Raw genomic sequence first — 26,459 nt, forward strand, 5'->3', positions numbered from 1 at the left:
ATTTACTACTTTTGACTGTTTAGTAATGGCCATCAGTTAGATTTTAAATAAAAAGGTTTTTTGATTGTTCCTTGCTTTTTCAATTATTAAAATAAATTTAAAAAAAAATGAGAAAATAAAACAACTGATTTTTTTCTTCCCATTGTTTATATTTTAATTTTAATTCACTAATTTTTTTTTTTGAATCTCATTTGTTTGGACATCTGAATTACCCAGGCTAATTTGACATCAGGGTATTTTAAATACATATTATTTACTCTGTACAAAACTTTGGAGTGCCATTTGTTTTATAATTTTGGTCCTGCATTTTTATTGCAGGTCGGTAGAATATTACGAAATGAATTTATTTTTATTAGCTTTTTAAGCTAGAAAATTTAGATTTTTCATTCTTACTAATCTGTAAACTAAATATTATTCACGGTTAGTCAGTTACATGCGTGTGTTAATTTATAAGTGTATGCCATTGTAGCCGCAATAGTATATTGAACTCATCCATTCCCTTTATACAATAGTAAGATTTTATGAGTATAATAGACCTGTATTTAGTTATATTCATTAAGTTGACCTGATATGTATAGATGCAATTCTAGCTACTTTACATATAATGTTTATTTTATTATGGTTTGTTCTATGTTTTAAAATTATCTGTAGTCATGAGAAAACATTATTTACAATTTTTGTGGTTAATTTTATTTATTTAATATATATAACAGCGGGGGAAAATGCTCTATTTTACTTTTTTGTTGCTGAAAAATAATACTTTTAGTTGGATTTAAATTAGTTTTTGGAGTGGTATTTCAGTAGTTTGCAGTCGTGTTAACATACCGGTTATTTTCAGATTGCCAAAGTTAAGTAACATCAGGCATGGTTCATAAATCTGTGTAATCACCTATTTACATCATGTGCTGCTCGACTAGGTCAGCATAAGGAAAAACTTGCAGTTGTAAAAAATCTTATAAGCTCTGAAAGTCCTAGGAAAGTGGGCTCAAAAGCACAATTGAACTCAATAACATTTCAGTATTGGTAAGTTCAGTTTGTGTGGTTCAAAGAGTAGATTTATTTTAATGTAGGGTCCAACAGAGAAGACTAAAGAATCCATTTTTTTTTTTTTTTATTGAACAAATTTTGTTTTTAAATTATTTGCTGGAAACAATCTTCCTTAATATACTGACATTGATTAACAGCCAACTAAAATTATTAATCCTTCATTTTAATCTGCCCAAACAATTTATAATTTTATATTTATACATAAATATTTCTAAATATATTATCACCTGGTACAGGTGGGGGTTTTCACATGTCTTAGTTTATGGAAAAAAAGCAGTTTTTTGCATTTTATGCTGTATTTGAGTAATTCAGTGTGAAATCATTGATGTAATATGTTATTAACATTTTGAGTAAAGATGTCCTTGTCTCCTGAGTAATTGTGGACAGAATGATTGCTCATGGTCTGGAGGAAGAATTCCTTCAGGTGGAATTTTTTTTAATCTTCTACAGGCTCTTCTTTTCCTCTCTAACCATTGTACCCTTCCTTTTATCCTTTCCTTTTGTGGTTTGTGTGTGTAGGTAGGTTTGAATAGATCACTATAGGATGTTTGTTAAGGGTTATGAAGAATTATATCCATTGTATTTGTGCAGTTAAAAATTTCATTTATAAATATGTCGTTTAGTAATAAAAATATTAATTAAAAGTTAAAATGATAAATATGTTAAAAAAGAATAAATATGTGTGTGTGGTTTGGCTAGCCAATATTAGATTACTTTGTAAGATTTTAAATAGATTAAACTAAAATTAAGAAATTAAACTATAATTATATTAACAATATTTGATAGTGCTGCTATCTATTACAGCCTTTATATCTATATTTATTCTTTTTTTACATTTAACTTTTTATTAATATTTTTATTATTTGACATCATATTTACTCGTATGTAAGGAATTTTTAACTTTTAATTATAATTTTGATTTTAAATCTTATATTTTAAATTAAAATTTTTTGTTTTTAATTTTAATTTTGTTTTGATTTGAATTGATTTTAAAAGTTTACATCCAAAGTTTTAACAAACTCTGTTTTATTGTATTTATCAAGATTTTATTTTGTCAATGTTGTGTATTTATAATATGTAATTATACACAAACAATTAAAAAATTGTAAACTGAAGATGCAAGAAAATCGTGAAAGTACTCTTGTGTATATATAATGATATAAGGTAAGTGTCATCCTACCAAATTTAATTTTATTGTGTACTTGGTGGATCAAGTTATTTATATATATATATATATATATATATATATATCTTCAAATATCTTCGCTGCCGGACTCTGTATAAGTAGATTAATCATGTACAGTTCAAAAAATACTTTTAATATAAATTTTCTAATGTCCCCTTAAACTTTCCTTGAGAAAATTTAGTAAACTTAAATTAAAAAAAAAAAAAAACAGCGTATGATTTATGATTTAAATATGAAGTTTATTTCAATAAAACATCAAAATTTTAGAAATACTAATTCGTACAGGTGTTGTATGGGATGGAATGATCATAAACAAAGCTCAGCTTAAATGTAAAAGAACCGTCATATATGGAGTGAGCCAAAAGAAACGATAGCCAAGTAATTTCCTTCTAGTTTGATGGCAACGGTGAATAATCTGTGAACAGACGAACATGCGTTTCTCCCAGGCTCAAACAAGCATTTATTTTTGAAAGTTACTTTAAATCACAGTCATTCTTAAAATATCAGGAAGAATGCCGAGTACCTTTTCCTGAATCACAGGTGCCTAATAAATCAACAGGTTTAAGTGTAGTTGCTCATTTAGAAAAACCGGTGATGTTCAAGAAAGTCGATACGAAAACTGCGTCAACAAACCGGAATGTCTTACGGTAGCGTTTGCAAAGCCACAAAAAAGCAGAAACTCCATTTGTATCGCATTCACGTTGTGCATGAGCTTTGAGAACCCGATAGGGGAAAAAGACTACATTACTGTCAACGGTTTCTACATTTTATTTACAACAGTGTTTGATCATTGGAGTATGTTCTTTACTCTGATAAAGCGTGATTTCACCTAATCGGTTATGTAAACGGCGAGAACGATACTGGAGTTCAGAAAACCCTCGCATTTTCCACGAGATCTTGTTACATTCACAGAAAGTTGGAGTTTGTGTGCAATTTTGTGGAAAAGAATTGTAGGCCCAGTCTTTTTCACGGAAACGATAACAGCTGAAACGTTACCAGGACATCATCATGCGATTTGTTGCACTGTTAATGGTCAATGGACAAGACTGCTGGCTGCAGCAAGACGGTGTAGTAGCACACACAATGATAATGTCGCATGAATTCTTCGGGGAACACATCGTTTCTCGTCTACTGTGGCCACCTAGATTGCCAGATTTAACTCCCCCCAAATTCTTTCTTAGGGGACATCTGAAGGATAACGCCTATAACTCTCATACAATCAACCGACTAAAGCGTAAAATTGAAGACAAAATATCCTACATAAGTGCAGTGACCGTCTGAAAAGTAGTAACTAATATGAAGAAACATGTTGAGGCGTGTGTAGCAGCAGATGGAAGACATTTCCAGGATCTATTATGAAAAAAAAAAAAAAATATAAATATACTTTTCGTTCGCCTACAAAATACAGTAGAGTATATTACGTTAATAAAGATTTTTGAAGAATATTATTTATCGGGTCGCATATCTTTTGGCTCACTCTGTGTAATTGAAGCGTGCCACTTTAACAATAAAAAAGACCGGTAAAATTCACCATAAAAAATATTGAAACTCTGTATAAGAAAGTAAAAATCATTTGACAAAAATCACACTTTGATTAATTTATCTATTAAAAGAGAGACAGGAAGGAATTAGGGCTAACAAACAAGAGATTTTCCCGTACCTGCTTCAGCAAGCTATCTGTAATAAAAACCCATTTAATTCATAAATCATTTCATAGAGAGTAAAATACCACTTTCATAATAATACAGCCTAGATAACAGGTTTATGGAATATTTTTTAATACACTTGAGAAGAGGGAATTTTATTTTATTATTTGTTATGAAATTTTAAGTAGTCTGTGATTAAAACTAATTCTGCAAATGAAAAATATGATTTTTCAAAGCACAGTTATTAATAGTTTAGGTAAAAATGGATGATTTATACAATTATTACCAGTTTTTTTTTCTTTCATTTCTGTAACTTTCTAGAACAACTGATTTCAAGATCCTTTGCATTTCACCTTTTTAGACCAAATATTTTGTAAAAATTTCTGTTCTTTGGCTTTTACTAATTTTTTCAATTTCAATTTTTTTTTTTTAACTTTAAACTGTAGAATCATGTTAACTGTTGAAGCATGTTGTAGTCAGCTTTATTATATATCGTGTGCAGGAAAATTAATTTTTTAAGACTTTAAAATTCATACTATTACTGTTCACAAGCAAACATACTCTAGTACTCTAGTAGAAACCCTAGTGAGATGATGCAGTGCCATCAATGTCTTGGTGTTTTTTTTGTGGGGTTTTTAGTCTCTCTCACAAGACATGTATAATGTTAACATTATTAGTTTTGTTTCATCTCGACTAGAATAAGGTTATATTTGGTATTTTTCATTATTTTTCTTATAAAAAACATCAAGGCTATTTTTATGCGTTTAGGTTTGTTAAGCTACTGAAATTTAATGAATGTTATGTCAGGGTTATAGAGAGAAATAGGTGAGCCATTCACAGGGTTATTAATGGTTTAATATATTAAAATTAGTCAAAAAAAATGGCTAGTTATCACCATTAACTGGTGATGACCGAGTTGAAAAAGCGCTTATTTGTTATCAGGGAAAATCATCGATCAACTTTCTAGGGAGTTTTCACTTTGTTTGATTTTGAAAATAGACTTTACATTCATTATATTTCAGCAAAATTTGTGTTTTGGCTACTGACTGAATGAAAAATGCCCTGTATTCGATCAGAAGTTTGTAGATTAGTCAAATGGAAATATTTTGAATCTTTACAACCGGCGATGAAATGAGGATTTGCGGGTACAAGGTGGAAACCAAATCGCATTATTTTGAATGGAAACTGGCAGTAATGATGCACAGGAATGATTTGAAAAAAGTTACACCCAGAATAATAAATAAGCTATGAATAAAGTTTTTTAAACATTATTTGTTTTCTGTACGGGCAGCTCTTGAATGTCCCTCTGGATTCAGTTATCTCTAGAATGTGTTCATACCGGTCTTGCTTGTATAGAACAGTAGCATAGTACCTCATTTCTCTCTTGTCCCTGACAGTGACAAAAAATTCCTTAATCTCATTTCTTCTGCTTCATTCCTGTACTACTCTTAATTTGTGAGTTCTCGGGTTTCTTATTTTTACAGAAATTCTGGGATAATTATTATCTTGATCTTGCTACAGATTATAAGGAACGTGAATGTTTTTTCTTTTTAACGTTAAGAGTTTTTGTGTTCTTACTTTCTTACCTGTTCTCTGAATTTATTGGGATCTGATCTGGGGTTATCAGCTCACTAGGTCACCAAAATGCATAGGATATTCAGCCCTACACTTCCCATCTGTTCACCGTAGGAAACATACTCCTCTAGGACTATGTTTCTGTGAAGTAAAACATCTCTGTCCCCTTATATTCACCATAGGTGACAGAGGACACCTACCCTCTCTTCACTGTAGGAAATGGCTTATACAGTGGAACTTTATTTCTCTCAAACAAAGCAGCTCTGCTCTAGTGCCACTTGTATATCTCGACCGATTTAGTTGAATTAAAGCTATATGATAGATAATATAATTAAAGATCAGAGGCATAGCATAGCGTGGGCGGTGGGGGCGGCTACCATGGGCAGCACCTTTTGGAGGCAGCGTAATTTCATAATAAATAATATCTTGTAATCTGAACTAAAACTTTGAACTATTTCTTTTCATATTTTTGTCATACCTACAATTTGGACCGATTAAAATGAACATGGAACTTTTTATTATTTAATCTGTGACAGAACCAGGGAATCCCCTTTCTTTAAGTGAGTGTAGCCATCTCGCTTGCTCTAATGACGTAATTCTTTCATATAATAGAGTTCAATGTTGTCAATAACACCTGCAACATCAGTCACCCAATTCACATTGACTCATTTAACCTCAATTCATGATTTTCTTTAAGTGAATGTTCTGATTTGTGATTGTTAAATTATTGAACTTTGTCTAAAAATTTTGTTATTAATTTTATATTATAATAACTTAATCTTGTTGATGCATATCATAATTGTTGTGTATATATCAATAAGTGACATACATGTAAGAACTTTTGTAACAAATGTATTTCTTATATTTAAAACATACATACATGACTTCTGTATTTGTACCCTGTACAATACACAGTAACAGATTTATTCTTACCGAAAAGTTCTTTAGAATTTCTGTAAATTTTGGAGGCTTTTCAATTTAAGTACCTAAATAAAGGGCGACAAATTTTCCCGGGTGGCTGATACCCATGCTACGCCACTGCTTTAGATAGATAATATTAACAAAAAATTAATATGTACCCTTTCTGCGGTAAAGAATGCGATAAAAAATTCATATACATATAAAAATAATTTGTTAACGTATTGACCACTGTGTTAATAAAATTTAATATTATATGAAATATAAACCACCAAATTAATTAAACATCAAGAAAACATTATTGAAAGTTGTTTGGAGCGTAGCTTTTTATGGAAGTGAAACTGGACGATCAGAGTACCTGAGAAGAAAAAACTGGAAGCTTTTGAAATGCGATGCTATAGGAGAATGTTAAAAATCAGATGGGTGGATAAAGTGACAAATGAAGTGGTGTTGCAGCAAATTTATGAAGAAAGAAGGATTTGGAAAAATGTAGTTAAAGGAAGAGACAGACTTATAGACCACATATTAAGATATCCTGGAATAGTCAGTCACCTTGATATTGGAGGGACAGGTAGATGGGAAAAATTGTGCTGGTAGGCAATGTTTGTAATATTGTAATATGTAAAACAAATTGTTAGGGATGTAGGATGTAAGGGGTACTGAAATGAAACAACTGGTACTAGATTGGGAATCTTGGAGAGCTGCATCAAACCAGTCAAATGACGGAAGACAAAAAAAAACCACCAAAACACACAGTAATTAGATAAGATAAATTTCCAGTAATAGGTTTTCACGGTATCTCACATCTTCACTTTGCATTAAATTCTGTATCTATTACATTAAAATGTATATTCTTTTAATATTGTGTCATTTTATTCGAAATTGTATTTTCTATTTTGAAATTTTGAGTGATATTATGAACATATATGTAAATTTTGCTTGCCAGTGCAGGACAAATAGAAAACATAATTTCAAATAAAATAAATTATTAAAAGAATATGTTTTAATGTAATCGATGCAGGATATCGTGAAAACTGGATATTGGAAATTAATATTGTACTTTTAACTTATCTGATTACTGTATTTTGGTGATTTATATTTAATATAATATATATATATATGATTGAAAATCATTCAATTGATGATGGTTGATTATTTTTAAAAATGATTCTGATCATTGAAATGATTGGTCCTATTGAAAAAATTGAATTTCAATCAATTTTTGTATATATAAAAATTAATATATATAATTGTAATTTTTATTAATAGAAAATCTTTTATTATGTACTTCTGCTACCACTTATGAACAGATTTCTGTAAAACATTAGCCAGTTAACTTATAACAATGGAGACAGATACCGAGCAAAGGTTTTTGTCTCAAATGTTCATTATTAATGTTGACTCAGGTATAATTTGTTTTTCAAAAATTCACATTTTTATATCATTCAAATCCGATAATGAAAAATTTCACTTCTGTTAGCCTAATTTTAAATTACTTTGATGAAATTCACAGTTTTTCTTTGTTTTTTTTTTAATTTAGTAACTAATTATTTTCTGTATTTTTTTTATTTGCATATCTCTTAAATGGTATTGTTACTGTCATCATTATATTTTCATATAATGAAATTGCACCTTGGATTGTTTAAATCTAGTGATCTATGGGAATTGGTGTATTATTTTATCATTTCAAAGTTTTCAGTTTCCAGGCTGCTTCAGTATAAGGTTTTGCAGTTGTGGAAAGTTATAATGGGTTGCAGTTTTGCATTCTTACTCAAGACCTCTCCCCTGTAATACCATAATTAACGAATATTAATTATTAATAAAATTTTTATTTTAAATATTAGTTTTTTTACGAGCAGTTGATGATAAATGTGTTTATTAATTATTGCAGTATGGCTTTGCACCAAAAGGTTCATCTGTAATATTGTATTCGGACTTCAAATACAGGTTGCACCAATTTTGTGTTACTACTGATTGGCCAGGAGGTGTGTACGGTTCACCTACTGTTAATGGTTCCAGGGCCGGTGGTAAGTAATTTCATCACCTCACACTTTTAAGCTTACCAGTTTATTTAGTATAATGTTGTTGAAATGTTCTCTTGTCTAAATGACATATTAAATATGTTCTATTTTAACATAGATTTTTTTTTCTTGAATATATTTTAAAATATTTTATGACTTGTTCTTTGCTATTTAGTTCTCTTTTCTTTCAACTGAAGCAGTAAAATATAGTAATTTTGAGATACTTTATTCTCTTTTGTAAGTATACGGCTGGTATTGTTGGTTATACCATTTTTAAGGTGTTCAAAATTAATTTTTTAGTTTTTTAAATAATGGCTGGATGAAGCTGTTACTTGATGAAAATCAATCGTAACAAAAAGAAAATAAACAACATATGTAATTTTCACAAAATTTATTTAAAAAATCCCAACAGCTATTTCGATACACAGTATATTCCTCAGACATATATGAACAGAATATACAGATGTAAGAACAGAATTCTGTTTGTACATCTAAGAAAAGTACTGAATACTGAAACAACCATCATGATTTAAATAAATTTTGTGAAAATCAGATAACATAATTTGTTTATTTTTTTTGTTTTAGTTTTTTATTTGAATTTCTTCATTTAATGCTTTTTTTAAAAATACAGGTTTAAAGACCATTGTTTATGTCAGGTATTTGAATAAAAATGTGGTTTAGGAATTTTTGAATGTGAAAAACTAAAATTTTTTAAATTTGTAAAATAAATGATTTTTTTTTGTCTTCAGTCATTTGACTGGTTTGATGCAGCTCTCCAAGATTCCCTATCTAGTGCTAGTCATTTCATTTTGGTATACCCCCTACATCCTACATCCCTAAGAATTTGTTTTACATATTCTAAACATTGCCTGCCGACACAATTTTTTCCTTCTACCTGTCCTTCCAATATTAAAGCGACTATTCCAGGATGCCTTAATATATGGCCTATAAGTCTGTCTCTTCTTTTAGCTATATTTTTCCAAATGCTTCTTTCTTCATCTATTTGCCGCAACACTTATTCATTTGTCACTTTATCCACCCATCTGATTTTTAACATTCTTCCACCACATTTCAGAAGCTTCTAATCTTTTCTTCTCAGATACTCCGATCGTCCAAGTTTCACTTCGATATAAAGTGACACTCCAAACATATACTTTCAAAAATCTTTTCCTGACATTTAAATTAATTTTTGATGTAAATGAATTATATTTCTTACTGAAGGCTCGTTTCGCCTGTGCTTTTTGGCATTTTATATCGCTCCTGCTTCGTCCATCTTTAGTAATTCTACTTCCCAAATAACAAAATTCTTCTACCTCCATAATCTTTTCTCCTCCTATTTTCACATTCAGTGGTCCATCTTTGTTTATTTCTACTACATTTCATTACTTTTGTTTTGTTCTTGTTTATTTTCATGCGGTAGTTCTTGTGTTGGACTTCATCCATGCCATTCATTGTTTCTTCTAACTCCTTTTTACTCCCACCTATCGACTTTACCTTTTGTATTAGAAATCGGTATACCATCTTTGTTTAATACATTATTGGATTTTAATTTATGTACCCCAAAATTTTCCTTAACTTTCCTGTATGCTCCGTCTATTTTACCAATGTTCATTTCTCTTTCCACTTTTGAACACTTTTCTTTAATCCACTCTTCTTTCGCTAGTATGCACTTCTTGTTTATAGTATTTCTTAATTGTCGATAGTTCCTTTTACTTTCTTCATCACTAGCATTCTTATATTTTCTACGTTCATCCATCAGCTAAAACCCATATATCATCTAAAACCCAAGGTTTTCTACCGGTTCTCTTTGTTCCGCCTAAGTTCGCTTCTGCTGATTTAAGAATTAACTGTTTAACATTCTCCCATTCTTCTTCTACATTTTCTACCTTTTACTCAGACCTCTTGCGATGTCCTCAGAGGTAAAGAATATTTTTGAGTGCAAAAATCTTCTTTACCACCTCTTCCTCAAGCTTCTCTAAATTCCACCGATTCATCTGACACCTTTTCTTCAAGTTTTTAAACCCCAATCTACATTCCATTATCACTAAATTATGGTCGCTATCAATGTCTGCTTTAGGGTAAGTTTTGCAGTCGACAAGTTGATTTCTAAATCTTTGCTTAACTATGATATAATCTATCTGATACCTTGCAGTATCGCCTGGCTTTTTCCAATTGTATTTGTGTGATGGAGATGAAGCCAGCTGTATGTTATTTCTTAGTTTTCATTCTATATTGGTTTTTACTGTTTTTTTTTTTGTTTTTTTTTGTAGTTCTTTACCTGACTTGATTATCAAACTTTCTCAAAAATAATTTGGTTTGGCTTCATCTTCTAAATGAAGCTATGTAAGGTTTTTAATAATGAGGGAGTCATTGAAACAAATAATAAAGATACTTTTTCCTAGGAACATTTAGGTAATGCTTCTCGGCCTTTTGGCTAAGTGTAGGAACATTTGGGTATGTTTGATAACAATAGATTCTTCCTTCTATTGCAGTTAGTAAAGGTGTAGTATTGAATAGGTGAATACATAACATGCACAACAAAAGCGTTCTATAAAAAGGCGTTGCCATTTATTTTGATGCAATTTCAGTGTTTACTAAAATTACATGGTGCTTTCTGTCAGTGTCATTTAGATTTGGATGCAGAATTAAAAAAAAACTGGTTTGCTGTTGAACTACAAGATTCCTGGCAAACAAAGAAATATACATACACATGAAAACATCATAAGAATTATTTATAGTGGTATATAGCCCTAAATATTTTGCCCATCATCATGTACTTTTACTTGTTTTATTAAACACTTGTGTTCAAAGAGTTACCCATACAATATTGAAGTATTGCATGCTTTAAATGATACTGATACAGTTAACTGCATAATATTTTGCTGTTGACTTTTGAATCTTGTAAATGTTTACAAAGAAATTATTCACAGTAAGTTAATGAGGGATGAAGCGCATCCCTTATGTTAATTTGTGAATAAATGAAACATGTAGTACCAAGTGGTTAGCATGACAAATGTATCAAGGAGTGTTGTATAGTGATAGAGTCATTGTACATTGTTGAGTATCAAGCTCTGTAATATGTGGTACATATATTTATGAGTGTAATCAGGGGAATGCTGTTATCATATCTGAGCTATTTATTTGAAAAATTGAAGAACAGTCTCCCAAATTGTTAAGAAACCTGAAATCAACCCAGTCACATGGTTTCAACAGGTGGAGTGAACGATTGGACAGCTAAGTGGTTAATGAATGAATTAAATGATTATATATAGAAAATTAACTCCAGATGATATTTCTTGGCCCACAAGGCAAATTTCAATATGTATTTTTTTGTGAGGTTGTTCAATTATTCACAACTTGAGAGGTGGGGATATTCATCCTCTTTGAGAGGATGAAGAACTCAAAGAAAATATTTGTCATAAAAACCCAACTTGAAAAAATCATTAAAAGAAAACTTGTGAATGGAAATTGTGAACACCTTTGAGATGCAGTGTTTAGAATATGGAATATTTTAAGGTAAAGTTAAATGCTTTGAAATAAGCTGCTACTAAATTTGTGTAAACATTTTTTTTTTACGTGCATAAGTAAGAATATTATTAATTTGTTAAATTAACAGTTTTATTGTCTCACCATTATAATAATAAATTCTGATCAGTATGTAATAAAATATGTAAATTACATCAGGGATGAAATCGTGTATAGAGAATGGAACTGTTCTAATATTTATCCGGATCAGTCAGGGAAAATTGTGGTAAACCTGAAACTGGAATAGTCACAAAATATTCAATTAATTTTAAAGTAAAAAAATAGTGTGGTTGAAGTCCGTATATTAAACTTCATGAAATCAAAGTCGTAATTAAAGCAACATAATTATTAAAAAAATATATATTATTAAAATAATATAACTTATATTCTAAATTTATTATGTTATGTAACATAACATAGTATATTGAAATAAAACATTAACATGAAGTAGTAGTAAATTAAATGTGTGAAGGTAGGTGGTCTGAAAAGTTCTTGTCCTGATAGTGAAAATGAGAATTTATATTTTCAAAAAGTCTTTATTATTAAACATAATCTTCTTTAATATTAATGCCTTTCATCCAGTGGTGTTCCAGCACCATTATCCTCTCTCTCTGTTGTATTTCTCCAAAAGTGCTGCAAAGTACCTATCTACAGCCACACTTGCTTCTTGATTGGATGAAAAGTGCTGACCATCGAGGAAGACTTTGAGTTTTGGGAAGAGATGGAAATCCAAGGAAACCAAATCTGAGGATTAGGGTGGATGTTCTAGCACTTCATAGTTAAAATCTTTCAATTTTCTCATCGTCAAGCCACTTTTATGGGCAGATGTGTTGTCCTGATGGAAAGTGATTTTTTTTTGTATCCAGTTTCATTAGAAGGTTAGAATAGTATTCTCTAGTTATTGTTTTACTTTTTTCAAGATAGTCGATTAACAGAATTCCTTTCGCATAACAAAAAACTAATGTCATGACATTTCCTGCCTATGGCACCATCTTCACCTTCTTCGGAGCTGAAGAACCGGCTTCTGTCCACTGCAAGGATTGTTGTTTCAATTCTGGTGTGTAATGGTGAATCCATGTTTCATTCATTGTCACATATCAATACAGAAAATCACACTTGTTTTTTTTGTAAAATGTGCCAAGTACTGTCAGAAAGTGTCATGTCATGTAAATACGTTTTTAATCCATCATGAGCATGTGCAGCACCCATCTTGCATAAACCTTTTTTTGAAATCCCTACAGTCTTAGCAATTGTAATTCGCCGAATTATTCCAAAATCATATTGTCCACTTTTTTGATGATTTATGGTGCGGTTGCACTTTCCAGACATCCTTCACGTGGATCATCTTGGATGCTTTCATGGCCTTGTTTAAACTCGGTTGCACATTATTTTATGATGTTAATTGAAGGAAAAGATACACATTTACGATCCTCAAATGAATTCTGGTCAGCATCAAACCTTCTTTTAAGAAGAATTTTATCACTGCACGATGCTCGATTTTCTCAATTTCCAACAACACACGCACTGCAACCAATTCAGAGGGTTGCCTACAGCTAATTGTTGGATGAAATGACTTTTAATTTTGCACGGTGCCTTCTAAAAGTTGTACCAATATGCAGGGAAAAATCATGCAACTAGTGCTGTGATCTATGGATGAGGCCGATAAATTTTCAGACCACCTTGTACTGTATAAATAACTGTAAAATAAAGAAGTCAATTCAAAAGGTATAAATAATCTGAGCATTTATTTACATACTTATTTAATGGAGAAGTTTACATACTCATTAAAATTCTGTTTAAATTATAGTATTTATCGATTTCATTGACAGAGTAATGTTTCTGTAAAAGAAATTTTTTAATTTTTAATTAATGCAATTCATTATTCTTAGCTCTTCATATTTGTTACAATTCATGTGAAACACTGTTGATTGGTTGGTTGAATGGATCTCATCACATGACATTTGCAGTTTCAATGATTTGGAGAGAACTGAAGGATCACATCATGGACTGCTATTTTTGTATAATGAAAATATCATGGATAAGCTAAGACTAGACTTACTGTTAAATATCCTTATATTGCCTCTGCTATAAGACCAGTGCATCACAGTCCACAGTTTCCAATTCCAGTACCACCAGAACCATGGAAATTAAACAAGATGAAGCTGTTGATGTTGAAGGTTGTGCAAATTTAGCAGATGATGAACAAAGGGGAAACCCAGGCTTTTTAGAAAATTTGATTCTGTGGTTCAAAAGATTCTGATTAATCAGAATTAAATGATCTTGTTTGTGATCTGAATTCATCCAAAAATGAAGCAGAAATTTTCAAATCGTGACTAAAAGGATGGAATCTTTTATAACACGGTGTTAAAATAAGTGCTTTCCATGACAGGCAGTGTGAATTTGAATGTTTGTTCTTCCAATATGAGGACTTAGTTTACTGTAATGATGTAGAATCTTTACTAGAAGCTTTGGGACATACCCACCAGCCTGCTGAATGGTGTCTTTTTTAGAACCCTCAAAGCATAGTTTGAAAGTAGTCCTTCATGTGGGAAATAGTATCCCATCAATCCCTTTAGTGTATGCAACTCATATGAAGGAGTCATATGAAAACATGAAACTTGTGTTGGATCTGATTCAGTTTGAAAAAAATTTTTGTAGACTTGAAAGTGATATCACTGTTACTTTGTTTATAACTTGGGTATACTAAATTTTCTTGCTTCTTTTGGGAGTGAGGCAGCAGAGGTAGAAAGAATCATTACGTTAAAAAAGAGCGGCCAAAAAGAAAAATGTTGATTCTAATACAGAAGGTTGTCATGAGTCCAGCTCTAGTAAAATTTGAAAAAGTTTACCTTTTAGCGCTACTGATTAAGCTAGTTTAATTAAAGTTTATTAAAACAATGAATTGTAATGGGACTGGATTTCACTTTCTAAAAAAAACAAGTTATATAATATAAGTGATAAGATAAATGAAGGTATATTTGTTGGGCTGCAAATAAGAAAACTAATGAATGATATTGAATTTGAAGACAGTTTGAATGACTGGAAGGTTGCTACATGGAAATCTTTTAAAAGAGTTGTAAACAACTTTGAAACCATTAGGCAGATAACTACAAAGAACTTATAACAGAGTTTAAAAACTATAAAACACTTAGATGTAATATATCACTAAAGATCTACTAATTTGATTCTTATCTGGAATTTTTCCCTACAAATTTTGGAGCTGTGAGTGATGAACATAGAGAATGCTTTCACCAGGAAATAAACGTGAAAACATGCTACCATAGAAAATAAAACCCAAGAATGTTGGCTGATTAATGGTGAGATCTCAAGACTGATGTAAATACAGCAAACTACACCAGAATGTCCAAAACAAGCCGATTTTGGTCATATAGAAATTGTGTGTGTATAATATTGTTATACTACCATCATAATGCTTTTTTCTTGTAACATAAAATGGTAATTATAAAAAACTATGCTTGGTAGAAAGAAACCACTTGCATATTTGAAATCACCGTCAAAGATACTGTAAGATTCAGCTATTAACATTCTTGTAACAAAAAAAATTGTTGTCTAGTATACTTGGAAAAAGAGGAAATTCAAACTACATGTTTACAGTTGGTAATTACTATATGACTTTAACCTACTGTAAGCATCTGCAGTGATACCATAGGAACCAATATTTTATTAGTAAGAAGCACGGTACTAGATTGGCATTCTGAAAAGTTAATAATATCAATAAAACGTTTAATAATATTACAATTTTATCTATTTGTTAGCGTACAATTGAATTTGAGTACAAATTCAAAAAAATTGAATCGGAAGACATACAAATGTGTGGTATGTTCAGTTTAGTGAAAATTGAAAAGGAATTAAGAAGTATATAAAACCAGTCGATTGACTTTATAAATAAAATCTATTATTATATATGTTTCTTTTGAATGTCTTAGTAGTTTTAATGTATTATAATTTATTTTACTAATTTATACTTTACTTATCGGCAGGTATAATTGCTGCATGTTGGGCAACGTTAATGTATTTTGGTATAGATGGATACGTGGAAGCCACCTCTCGGATAATAAAAACAACAAAATTCATAGAAACTGAGTAAATAACTGTTAATTACATATTTTTTATGACATTTATTTTAGATTCTCATATTTCTACTTTATGAAGCTGTGTCCAGGAAAAGTTTTGTTTAATGTTGGTGATGGTGTCTGTGTAAAAGGCTAAATTAATTTACTGTTTTACATTAACCGATACATTTTATAGGTAAGAGGCATACATGGTAGTAGTCATTGTTCCTGTCTTTGAGAGTAACTGCATTGTGAATAATAGAATGGGATTGTTGTTTGTGTAGAGCAGACTATCATTTGGAATCAGTATAATTTGTTCGGTGAGGAAGACAATGGTAAACCACTTTACTCCCATTTCTCTGGCAAATCTGACATTGGATGCTTGTCATTCAAGAGAATGAAAAGTTTTTTATTTTTACTACTAATGATAGAAGGGTGAGCAAAATAAAGGCTGCTTTCAAATCACAAAGTTGATTTTTTATAAAGCGGGTGAAGAATATTTTATAAAGATTAAAGTGAGCTTGTTGCTTTTGTGATAGCATAACAGAATGAGTTTCTGCCACTAAAAATAAATAAAAAACCCGTTTCAAGATGACTTCTTATAAGACAATAGAAAATAACTGCTATCAAAAGAACTGTCTACAGCTGGTGACTGATTAAATGACAATCCAGAATGTTATTTTATTAAATTTATAAAATATTTCACGTTACAAGAAATTTTAAATGTTTTGAGGGAAAGGATTTATTATTAATTAAAAGTTGAATGAATGCTTTCATTAAGATCATTCATACATAAACTTGGGTTCAGGTGAAAAAAAATAAGCGACTGAAATTTTCTGGTAGAACACACAGATACTCATAGATGTAGATTTAAAGAAAACAACCTGGTTCAAGTGGAATAGATTTAGCCTATTCAAAATTACAGACAAAATATTATGTGTGTAATTTCATGTTTATGTTTTGCTTTATTTAATTTTTAATAAATTATTAATGATGATTCTGTAAATTGTATCTCTCAGGTACACGATGTAAATTAATTGTTGTTAATTAATGTGTTGTTGTTAATTAATGTTACATCGTCAATGTCATGAATAATAATTTGTTGAATAAAATATTAAAAAAAGTAAGTAAAATAAAAAATTATGTGGTAGTATGATGCCATTTTGTAATTAAAGGGAAAAAATAGTTTGAAGTATACGAATCCTGCATGAATAACAGTGAGACTTAGGTTTCTCCAATTCTTGGCAAGTAAAGCATAAATCTTAAGAGAAAAGTTTTTTTATGGATTAATTTTTCTTTCAAAAGTGAGTTTCTATAGTCTTAATTTGATATTTATTTTGTGAAATATTACTATTGCTGTGAGTTATGTATTTCTGAAGCACCAAGATGTTTGGAAGAGAACATCAGTATCATGCCCTTCACATGTACTAAACTAGAAAAACAGAGTATGGCCTTCCTAATGATAGGACAACTAAATATAAATGTGTATTAGTTATTGATGCAAAATAAGATGTATGGTACATTGGCAAATATAATTGACTTCTCGAAGAAATAGAATAATGTGCGTTTGTAGAATTGGGAAAGGAACATCAGTAATATATCCTTTACATGTACTAAAGTAGAAGGAATCGATCTGGCCTTACCGTAGAACAACTAAACAAGTGAACACTATTTATTTATAAAAAGCTGTTTGCAATACTTTATCTTTGTAATAATTGTGTTAATTTAATTTTTAGCATAACTGGTTTTCTGTAGTTTATGAAATTATATTATCTTGATTAAAAACACATGATGACCTTCAACTTTCTTTCTATGAAACTGCAAAGTAAAGTACAGAGTATTTTAAATTCACCCAAAAAAAAAATCCTGTTTGTGATTAAAAACAGATGTTGTGTGACATAAAGCTGAATATATGATGCCACTTGATGAAAACAGCTTACCTTTTATACCTTGAGTTCTGAATAAGTAAAAATACTTTAGATATCTTAAAGATTTCATAGGTATAATTTACTCATTTGCTATTGAAATTTAAATTACTGAAACTTATCAGATAATTATTTACAGTAGTGATTAAATGTTATATTTTGCGAGGGTTATTTTTTTTTTCAAGGTCCGATCGGTTACAAAATTAAAACCACAGTGAAAATAAAAAATTTTTTATTTGTAACAAGTACTTACATAGTTACGCTATTTCTCTACATAGTCACCACTCCGATTTAGATATTTGTCATAGCGTGGTACCAACTTTACAATACCCTTGTCATAGAATGGAGCCGCCTGTGTTTTCAGCCATGTTTCTACGCCGGTCTGCAGCTCGATGTCTGTGCCAAAATGTTGTCCTCCTAGCCAGCGTTTCATGTGGGCAAAGAGGTGAAAATCGGATGGAGCCAAGTCCGGGCTGTATGGCAGGTGATCAAACACTTCCCAACGAAAACGCTGAGCTTCTTTGTTACAGCTGCAGTGTGCAGCCGAGCATTGTCATGGAGAAAGACCTGATGACAACATTCCTCCTCGCTTATTCTGAATTGCACTTTGTAGATGCTGAAGAGTCACGCAGTATGAGGCTGCAGTGATGGTCGTGCCATGTTCCATGAATTCCACCAAGAGAACTCCATTCCGGTCCCAGAACACAGTAGCCATACACTTCTGTTTGAGAAGGTTCGCTTGAACTTCTTTGGTTTACTGGGAGAATGAGAATGCATCCACTGTTTGGATTGTTCTTTTGTTTCTTCAGTTTCGAAATGGACCCATGTCTCATACCCTGTGACAATTTTGTTCAAAAAATCTTTCCTTCATTTTGGTAGCGCTGGAAAGACTTTAGGTAGGCGTCCATTCTCATTGTTTTGTGATGGTTGGACAGCATCTTGGGAATCCATCTCGCACACAGTTTGCGGTACTAAAGTCTCTCGCTCACAATGGTGTAGAGAGCTGACCTTGGAATTTCAGGAAATGAATCTCTCAATACAGAAATTGTGAACCGAGGATTTTCTCAAATCGCCTCATCCACTCGCTCAACGAGATCATCGGTTGACACTCGCTTCCCCCTGACTGCCTGCATCATGAACATCTGTCTGTACGTCCTGCTTTAAAGTTCCTTCACCATTGTCACAGTTTGCTGTTACTCATTGAAGTTACACCGTACACATTACTTATTCGTCTATGAATTTCAGCCGCATTACACCCCTCAGCCTGAAGAAATTGAATTACCGCACGCACTTCACACTTGGCGGGAGATGCTATTGTTGTAGACATGTTTACGTGCTAGCTGCGTGTTCAGAACTAAACGAAGTGAAGCAGCGTGATTGAAGACCATACTAGAGACGCTGCGCAACACATATGCGCAAAGGTTCATTCGATTTTTGCACGGGTTTTTATTTTGCAACCGATCAGACCTTGAAAAAAAAATAACCCTCGTAGTATAAATGAATCTGAGAATGACTGTTGTATGACACAGAGAGATGTGATATGAACCTTACAATTTCTAAAAAAACTCCCTATTCTTTCAATTGATGGAATATTTTAGGCCAGAGAGTTATGATTTATTTATCTACTTACCTTCTCTTTTAGTAAAGGTGTCAGATTTTTTTCCATTTATATAATGTTTATTAGATGTTACCATCATTGCCAACCAGGTGTTTTGTGTTGCTACTGGAGATTCTGTTCCCATTATTTATTTATTTGATGTTTTGCTGATAGTGAGACTGAAATATATCTTATACATTAGTTTTAAAAACATGTTGCATTTTTATTTCAATGTGTAAAAAAAAGAACATATTTAAATATTTGGCATTGAATTTTATCTAAATTTGAAATGCCATCAAATATTATGGGCAGTAGCCAGTAATGAATACTTAAAACCTATAATAAATTGTGAGCAGCATTTTTTAAATGTGGTAATCTACAGGAACTAATTTATTTAACATGGCTTCAGTCATTGTTATTTTTATATTTACTTCATGTTATGCCTTTTAATTTTCAAATTGTTACTCCTATGGACATTCCAGATATACTATCAAGATCGCCAGATTATCATTTTATGAGATGCAATTTATTATGACCAAGATTACAAATTTAATTAATTTGAAAGTAGCTTAAAATTTAACAATGTATAAAATTGATTCCATGAGAGTAATAATCAATTTTCAATTATTTATTTAAAAAAAATATATAAAAAGCAAATGTACAAATACAGCATATTAAAAGAGTGCTCTTCGATTTGTAAGACTGTAATGCACGTTTTGAGGCTTTATCATGATAATGCAGTTAACTCATAGTGTATTAAAAGAATCCCTGATTTTTAATTGCTCTTTAGAGTTGTTTGATGTATTGTATCTAATTAAATTTCACCTGTTTGACATACCTTGTGCTAATACATTTGCAGCAATTTGCAATTTAATAACACATTATTTATGACTATGTAGTAGCTCCCTTTTTCACTGTATATTTTACATAGTTCGTTTTCAGGCTAAGTTTACATATTGGGGTGTCGAAACAATTTCTCCATGTACATATATTACAGTAGTTATTGTTTGAGTGTTATACGTGTAGAATTTTTGTCATTATATTTACATTTATCGTGTGTATAAATTTTGTCCATTTTTTTATTTTTTATTAAGTACATGTCAAGATAATCTTGTGTAGTAATGCATAGATAAACAAGTTAAATGCTACCTCATTTGTTAAATTACTTGACCAGAGAAGCTCAAGAAGATAGCTTTTTGATGGGCCTAAAAATAAATAATATACTCCTAAATTGGCATTTCATCAAAGAGAATCATTAGTATAGTGAATTTAGTCAATTCAATATATGTCACACAATAACTTCTCTTTGACGGATAACTGGATTCTTTTTATTTCTAAAAGTACTTTGAAATTAAAAGAAGATAATATACGTTCAGTGAAAGTAATTCAAGAACAAAGAGAATAGATCTGTACAGATTGAAAGATTGAAATTTCAGTATTGCAAATTTTCTTATTTTAGGAATATAAAAAAAATTAGGGAAAAATGGAGACCAATTGTGTGTATATATTTTCTCTGCATTCATTTACAAGAAGGTTGGGAATCTGAACAACCTATTGCTGGAACTTTTAATGCCCGTTTCTGAAGTAATAGGTCTTGGTCTCAGTAAGTAATATCACTTGTGAGAGGATTGAAATGGGGTTAATTAAAAATGCCATAATAATATGGGAATCTTCTAATTCTCTCAGTGGTCACAAAGGGAAATTAATTTTTTAATTATTCAAAATAGATAAAAGAAAAGTCGGTACCAAATTTACCAACATGAATAATTTTTATCGTAGATAACGCATCACAATGTACATTTGGTGAAAACTCATTCATTTAAGTAGTCATAAATATATTATGCAAGACTGGCCGCATACAAAAAATATTTCTTTAATCGGATTAGACCATAATAAGGAGTACAAATTAGGTATGAATTATTATGGACTGGTATAAAAATTTAGGTTGTTGCTTGTTGCTCATTAGGTAAGGTTTAAAAGTTAGCAGTAGAAGTTTTCTATGGTACATTAACTAAATAGGAGAAAATATGTGATTGTATTAAAATGATTTAGGAACATTACAGAAATGTAGAAGGCCCAGTAGGTAAAATTATAGTATCATTGTAATTAATTAATCATGAAAATAAAAGTTCACTATAGGGTAAATTCATATTAGACTATAATTTTTGTCAATATTACACTTTTTTATTCAGCATTTTGCCAAGTTACAATTTCTTCCATAATATTAACATGGTTCAGCAGTACAACTATGAAATATGTTATGTAGACCTAATAAAGTATTACGTTTTATGTATTTTCAGTGGTTTTCTTTAAATGATAGTATAACTGTAAAATATTATTGCATTACTAGAATTGTATTATTTATGTCTATTAAATTTATTTATTAGTTTTTAACCCTTGATTATATATCAGTATATGCATTTTTATATTATAGTAAATCATAAAAAAATGTATAATAGTAATATATCATAAATACTTCATAAATTTAAAGAGTTTTAGGTATCAAAGGGCAGACTATAATATGTAGTACTGTCTGATATCATTTTGCCTTACACTTGCAGCACAAACAGACTATGTACCACAAGAAGAGTTACAACGTTTTAGATTAAAAATCAACTTATACTTTTTTTCTTAAAATTAATTGTAATAAAATAAAGTTTACTGTACTAATTTATTTAGTTTTCATTTCATAAATGGAGGTAATATGACTTGTATAAATTATGTTTGTGTTTTTACAGATTGAGGAAGATTGACGGTATATTTATATTTGGTAAACCAGAAACTTCTGTTATCGCTATAGGCTCAAATAAATTTCATATTTATTTATTATCTGAAGCACTGGGCAAAAAGGGTTGGAATTTAAATCCATTACAGTTTCCTGTCGGGTAACTATTTTAATATCTATTTTATTGTTATACAATGTTTGGTATTGTAAAGTTACAATTAAAAAAAACATAACGTAAGCAAAAATTAAGTACTGATATGAAATAATGATTCTCTATGCATCCTTACTGACTGAATTATGTTTGTGTGAATTTTTTTGTTCATTAAAGGTGGTGCCCAAATTAATAATTTTTCTTATCAATGTTGATTGCTCCTCTAATTATCTAATTTTACCGTATTGTTATCTGTTCTATTGTTTCAGTATCCATATTTGCATTACAAATATGCATTCAGAGCCTGGTGTAGCTGAGATGTTTGTGAATGATGTAAATGAATGTGTTAATGAGATACTTAAAAATCCGAATGATAAAGACATGGGAAAGGTGAGTTTAGCATTCTCTAGTCTACCAGATGTGTAAACATGAAACCGGTATTTTTGTATAGAAAATAAACGTTTATTGTATGAAAATGATAAAAAATATTTTATTTGAAATATTGTCCATCGCTGCTATACATTTGTCCCATCTCTCTGGGAATTTATGAATGTCACGCCAAAAAAACTATTGCTCTTTTGAGGCAAACCAGTCATTGAACCATTTTCATAAGAAGTAAAGCACTACTCAGCAAGTGCGTGTCCTATCGACGCAAATAAATACTAGTCAGACGGAGCCAAGTCTGAGTAAGCCTCATGCGAAAGTATTTCCCAACTGAATACCTCAATCGTTTCCTTGACCGGTTTTGCTGTGTGTGATGGTAAATTATCATGAAGCAAAATCATTTTGTGTTGCCTTTTTTGATATTCTGGTCGTTTTTCATGCAATGCTTGATTCAAATCGATCTTTGTTGTCATTAGCGTTCAGTATTAACAGTTTCACCAGGTTATAGCAGCTCATAATAGATCACACTCTTCTGATCCCACCAAACACAGAGCATTATCTTCTTTCCATAGTGATTTGGTCTTGAAACCGAAGTCGGTGGTTTGCCTGGAGTTGCCCATGATCTTTTATGTTTAGGATTCTCAAAATATATCCACTTTTCATCACAATTCGATGGAGAAATGACTCTTTTGTACCTGGCGAGCAACATTTCACAAGTGGTTTTCCAGTTTTCTTGCTGTCTTTCATTCAGTTCATGTAGAACCCATTTTCCCATCTTCTGGATCTTTCCCATGGCTTTCAAACGTATGGAGACGGCTTCTCGTGCTACATTTAATTGATTCGCAAGTTGTTATTGCGTTTGAGCATCATCCTCATCCAACAATGCTTGCAATTCGCTGTTTTCAAATTTTTTCGGTGGTCTTCTCCGTTCTTCGTTTCTCACATCAAAATCACCATTTTTGAATTTTTTAAATCACTCAAAGGACTGTGATTTACCAAGAGCTTGCTCACTGTAAGCTTTGACAAGCATTCAATGTGATTCTGCAGCAGTTTTCTTTAAATGGTAACAGAAAATCAATGCTCTCTGCAAATCGTAGTTTGTAGGTATAAAACTCGACATGTTCAATGCTAATTAAAACTATGCTGTTATATGAAACTTGTATTGTTGTGAGTTGAAAATCTTTGTCAGCTGTCAAAGAAAATGGCGCCAATGTTGCAGTTTGGCGGTAACTACATTTACAGCTAGGGCCATCTAAGGGAAAATTCCGGTTTCCTATTTACACACCTGATAATTACATTACTAAATATTATTTATGGATTTTTTTTTGGATGTGGGCACTATTCAATTGATACCTGTAATCCAGTTTTCCTTCTAATTTTCTTTTATAATATATTCATTAGTTTGTGTGTGCGCATGTGTGTATTAACCTAGAAAAAACAATTATTTTGTTATTGTATTCGTCCATATTCCCCTCTGTACTAACATCTCAAAGACAAAGGTATAAAAACCATTTACCACCAAGAATACAGAATTATATATATATATATATATATATAGAGAGAGAGAGAGAGAGAGAGAGAGAGCTAATTTCAAAATATAAACTTATTCAGCCACTCCTCAAGTACAGAAATAAAGAACACTCTTACCTTACTTTTCTCTTTACATTAAAGCGCTTTCGGGCCTAAGCCCATCTTATCTTCAGTAATGTTTATTAAAAATTTCTTTTTCTCTTTTCACATTTACATTTTTGATAAGTTAAAATTTTTTATTTTAAAAATTTAAATCTGAAAAGAGAAAAAAAATCATTTTTAAAAAACACTACTGAAGAAAGCGCTTTGATGGAAAGAGAAAAGTAATGTAAGAGTGTTCTTTATTTCTGTACTTGAGGAGTGGCTGAATAAGTTTATATTTTGTCATTAGCTAGAATTTATGTACAGAGGAAATATGGGCTGCATAATATTTAATTTAAATAAATTAAATTTATATTACTGAAATTAATATTTTTAAGATTCATATTATTCCTCTGTTCTGTTACATTATATTTAAATTCTATTAAAATAAACCACCTAGTAAAGAATATTGAGGTAAGACATATATTACCTTAATTTTTCCATGAAAGTACTTTTGTGAGACCTCGCATCCTCATCATGATTGAAATAATTACATTACTGCATGATAAAAATGTAAAAATAAAAATACTAGAATAATGAAAATTGTATATTAATCTATACAAGTGCTGCAATCTGTGGCAGTTCTTATAAGAACGTTTCCCTCAAACACTATCTGATGGTTTATCAAATTGAAATTTTGTTTTTTATTTATGTTGTAATATTTTTCTAATATATTTAATTTTATGTTATCTTTATTAATTTCTAAATCTGTGTTAACATCAGTAATAGAATTTTATTGTTTATTAGATGGTCTGCCATATTAGATAAATCTAATTTATTATTTTGAACCGGATGTTTCTATTTGTATATATCCAGTAACATTTTTGCTACTCGTCTTGTGCACAGTTTTTGTAACCATCACAGTGTCTTAAGTTACTGAATATGAAACATTAGTAAGCGAATAAATACTGAAACCTTAAATTGTTGATAATCATACATTTTTATATTTTCTTCTGTAATTCATCAATCAGGTTGACTGCTACAATCTTCTTTTCAAACATTCATTTATCCTTCCTTAAAAAGATATACCATCACCTAACTTTACTATCCCTCATAACATTTGGTCCATAAGTTTCACAAAGTTGTCTGTAAATCACCTGCATTGTTTTTTATTGCTGATAAAACCATATTACAGCCTTTGGTATTATCTGTTGTAGCGTGCATGGTAACTCAATTTCATACTACAGTCGCATAGCATATACCAACTGCTGGGTATTTCATCATCATATTAAAACACGGATGATCCTACTTCGTTGCCATAGTCAGCTCTTTTTAAAGAGACCTCACTTAAAAGACCCACCTCATAAGTTTAGCGGTTGATCTCAAATGTTCACTACATTCTGCATCAACAGTTATGTTCTTTGTATTCTTATTTTCATCTCATTACTGTTTTTGTCTCTACACATCCTTTTATGATCATATAAATAACCTAAACCTGTTATTCATTTATAAAATATACATTTTTTTCAGATGGCAATTTACGGTATGGCACAAAGTATTCCTGATAGAACAGTGGTTAGTGATTTCACTAGACTATTTATATCATCTAATTATTATACACCTTCATCACAGCAACAATCACAATCATCTGCTGATATGAACGAGGACAGTAGCATAAAAATAAAAACTTCTTCTGCCAATGGGTTTTACAGACGGTTGCCATAAGTGTAATCATAATCATCGCTGTTATAATATTTTGTTGTAAAGGAATTTTTATTTTTTTATATTATTAAAAATGTTTATGTTGAACTCATATGACTAAGATTTCCACCACTCCATAGGAACTGTGTATGGAAATGAATTTATATCATCACTTATTAATTTTAGGGTAGTATAAGTATTGTTTATCTGTGGTGTATTTTTGTAAATTTTTATATGTACCAAAGAATTCATTGAATCTAATTAAATTTACAGAAAATCAGTAAATATCTTTTCCCATAATTATTATTATAATATTTATAATAGTATGGGTATTGATAACGAGTTTTGTGTTTTTTCAAAACTATCTTTTATTT

General features: G+C 30.6%; 1 protein-coding gene across 1 annotated transcript in view; it reads left to right on the top strand.

Moving 5' to 3' along the window:
* Positions 1–26,171, top strand: part of Sply (Sphingosine-1-phosphate lyase) — a 91,835-nt gene extending 65,664 nt beyond the window's left edge. Inside the window, exons 7-11 of the mRNA XM_075370723.1 lie at positions 8,264–8,399; positions 15,920–16,022; positions 22,252–22,398; positions 22,659–22,779; positions 25,915–26,171. Coding sequence (XP_075226838.1) covers positions 8,264–8,399; positions 15,920–16,022; positions 22,252–22,398; positions 22,659–22,779; positions 25,915–26,109 — 702 coding nt within the window. The 3' untranslated portion in view covers positions 26,110–26,171. The remainder of the gene's footprint in view (positions 1–8,263; positions 8,400–15,919; positions 16,023–22,251; positions 22,399–22,658; positions 22,780–25,914) is intronic.
* Positions 26,172–26,459: the final 288 nt, after the last annotated feature.

The sequence above is a fragment of the Lycorma delicatula genome, chromosome 7, assembly GCF_047948215.1.
Source record: "Lycorma delicatula isolate Av1 chromosome 7, ASM4794821v1, whole genome shotgun sequence".
Lineage (NCBI taxonomy): Eukaryota > Metazoa > Arthropoda > Insecta > Hemiptera > Fulgoridae > Lycorma > Lycorma delicatula.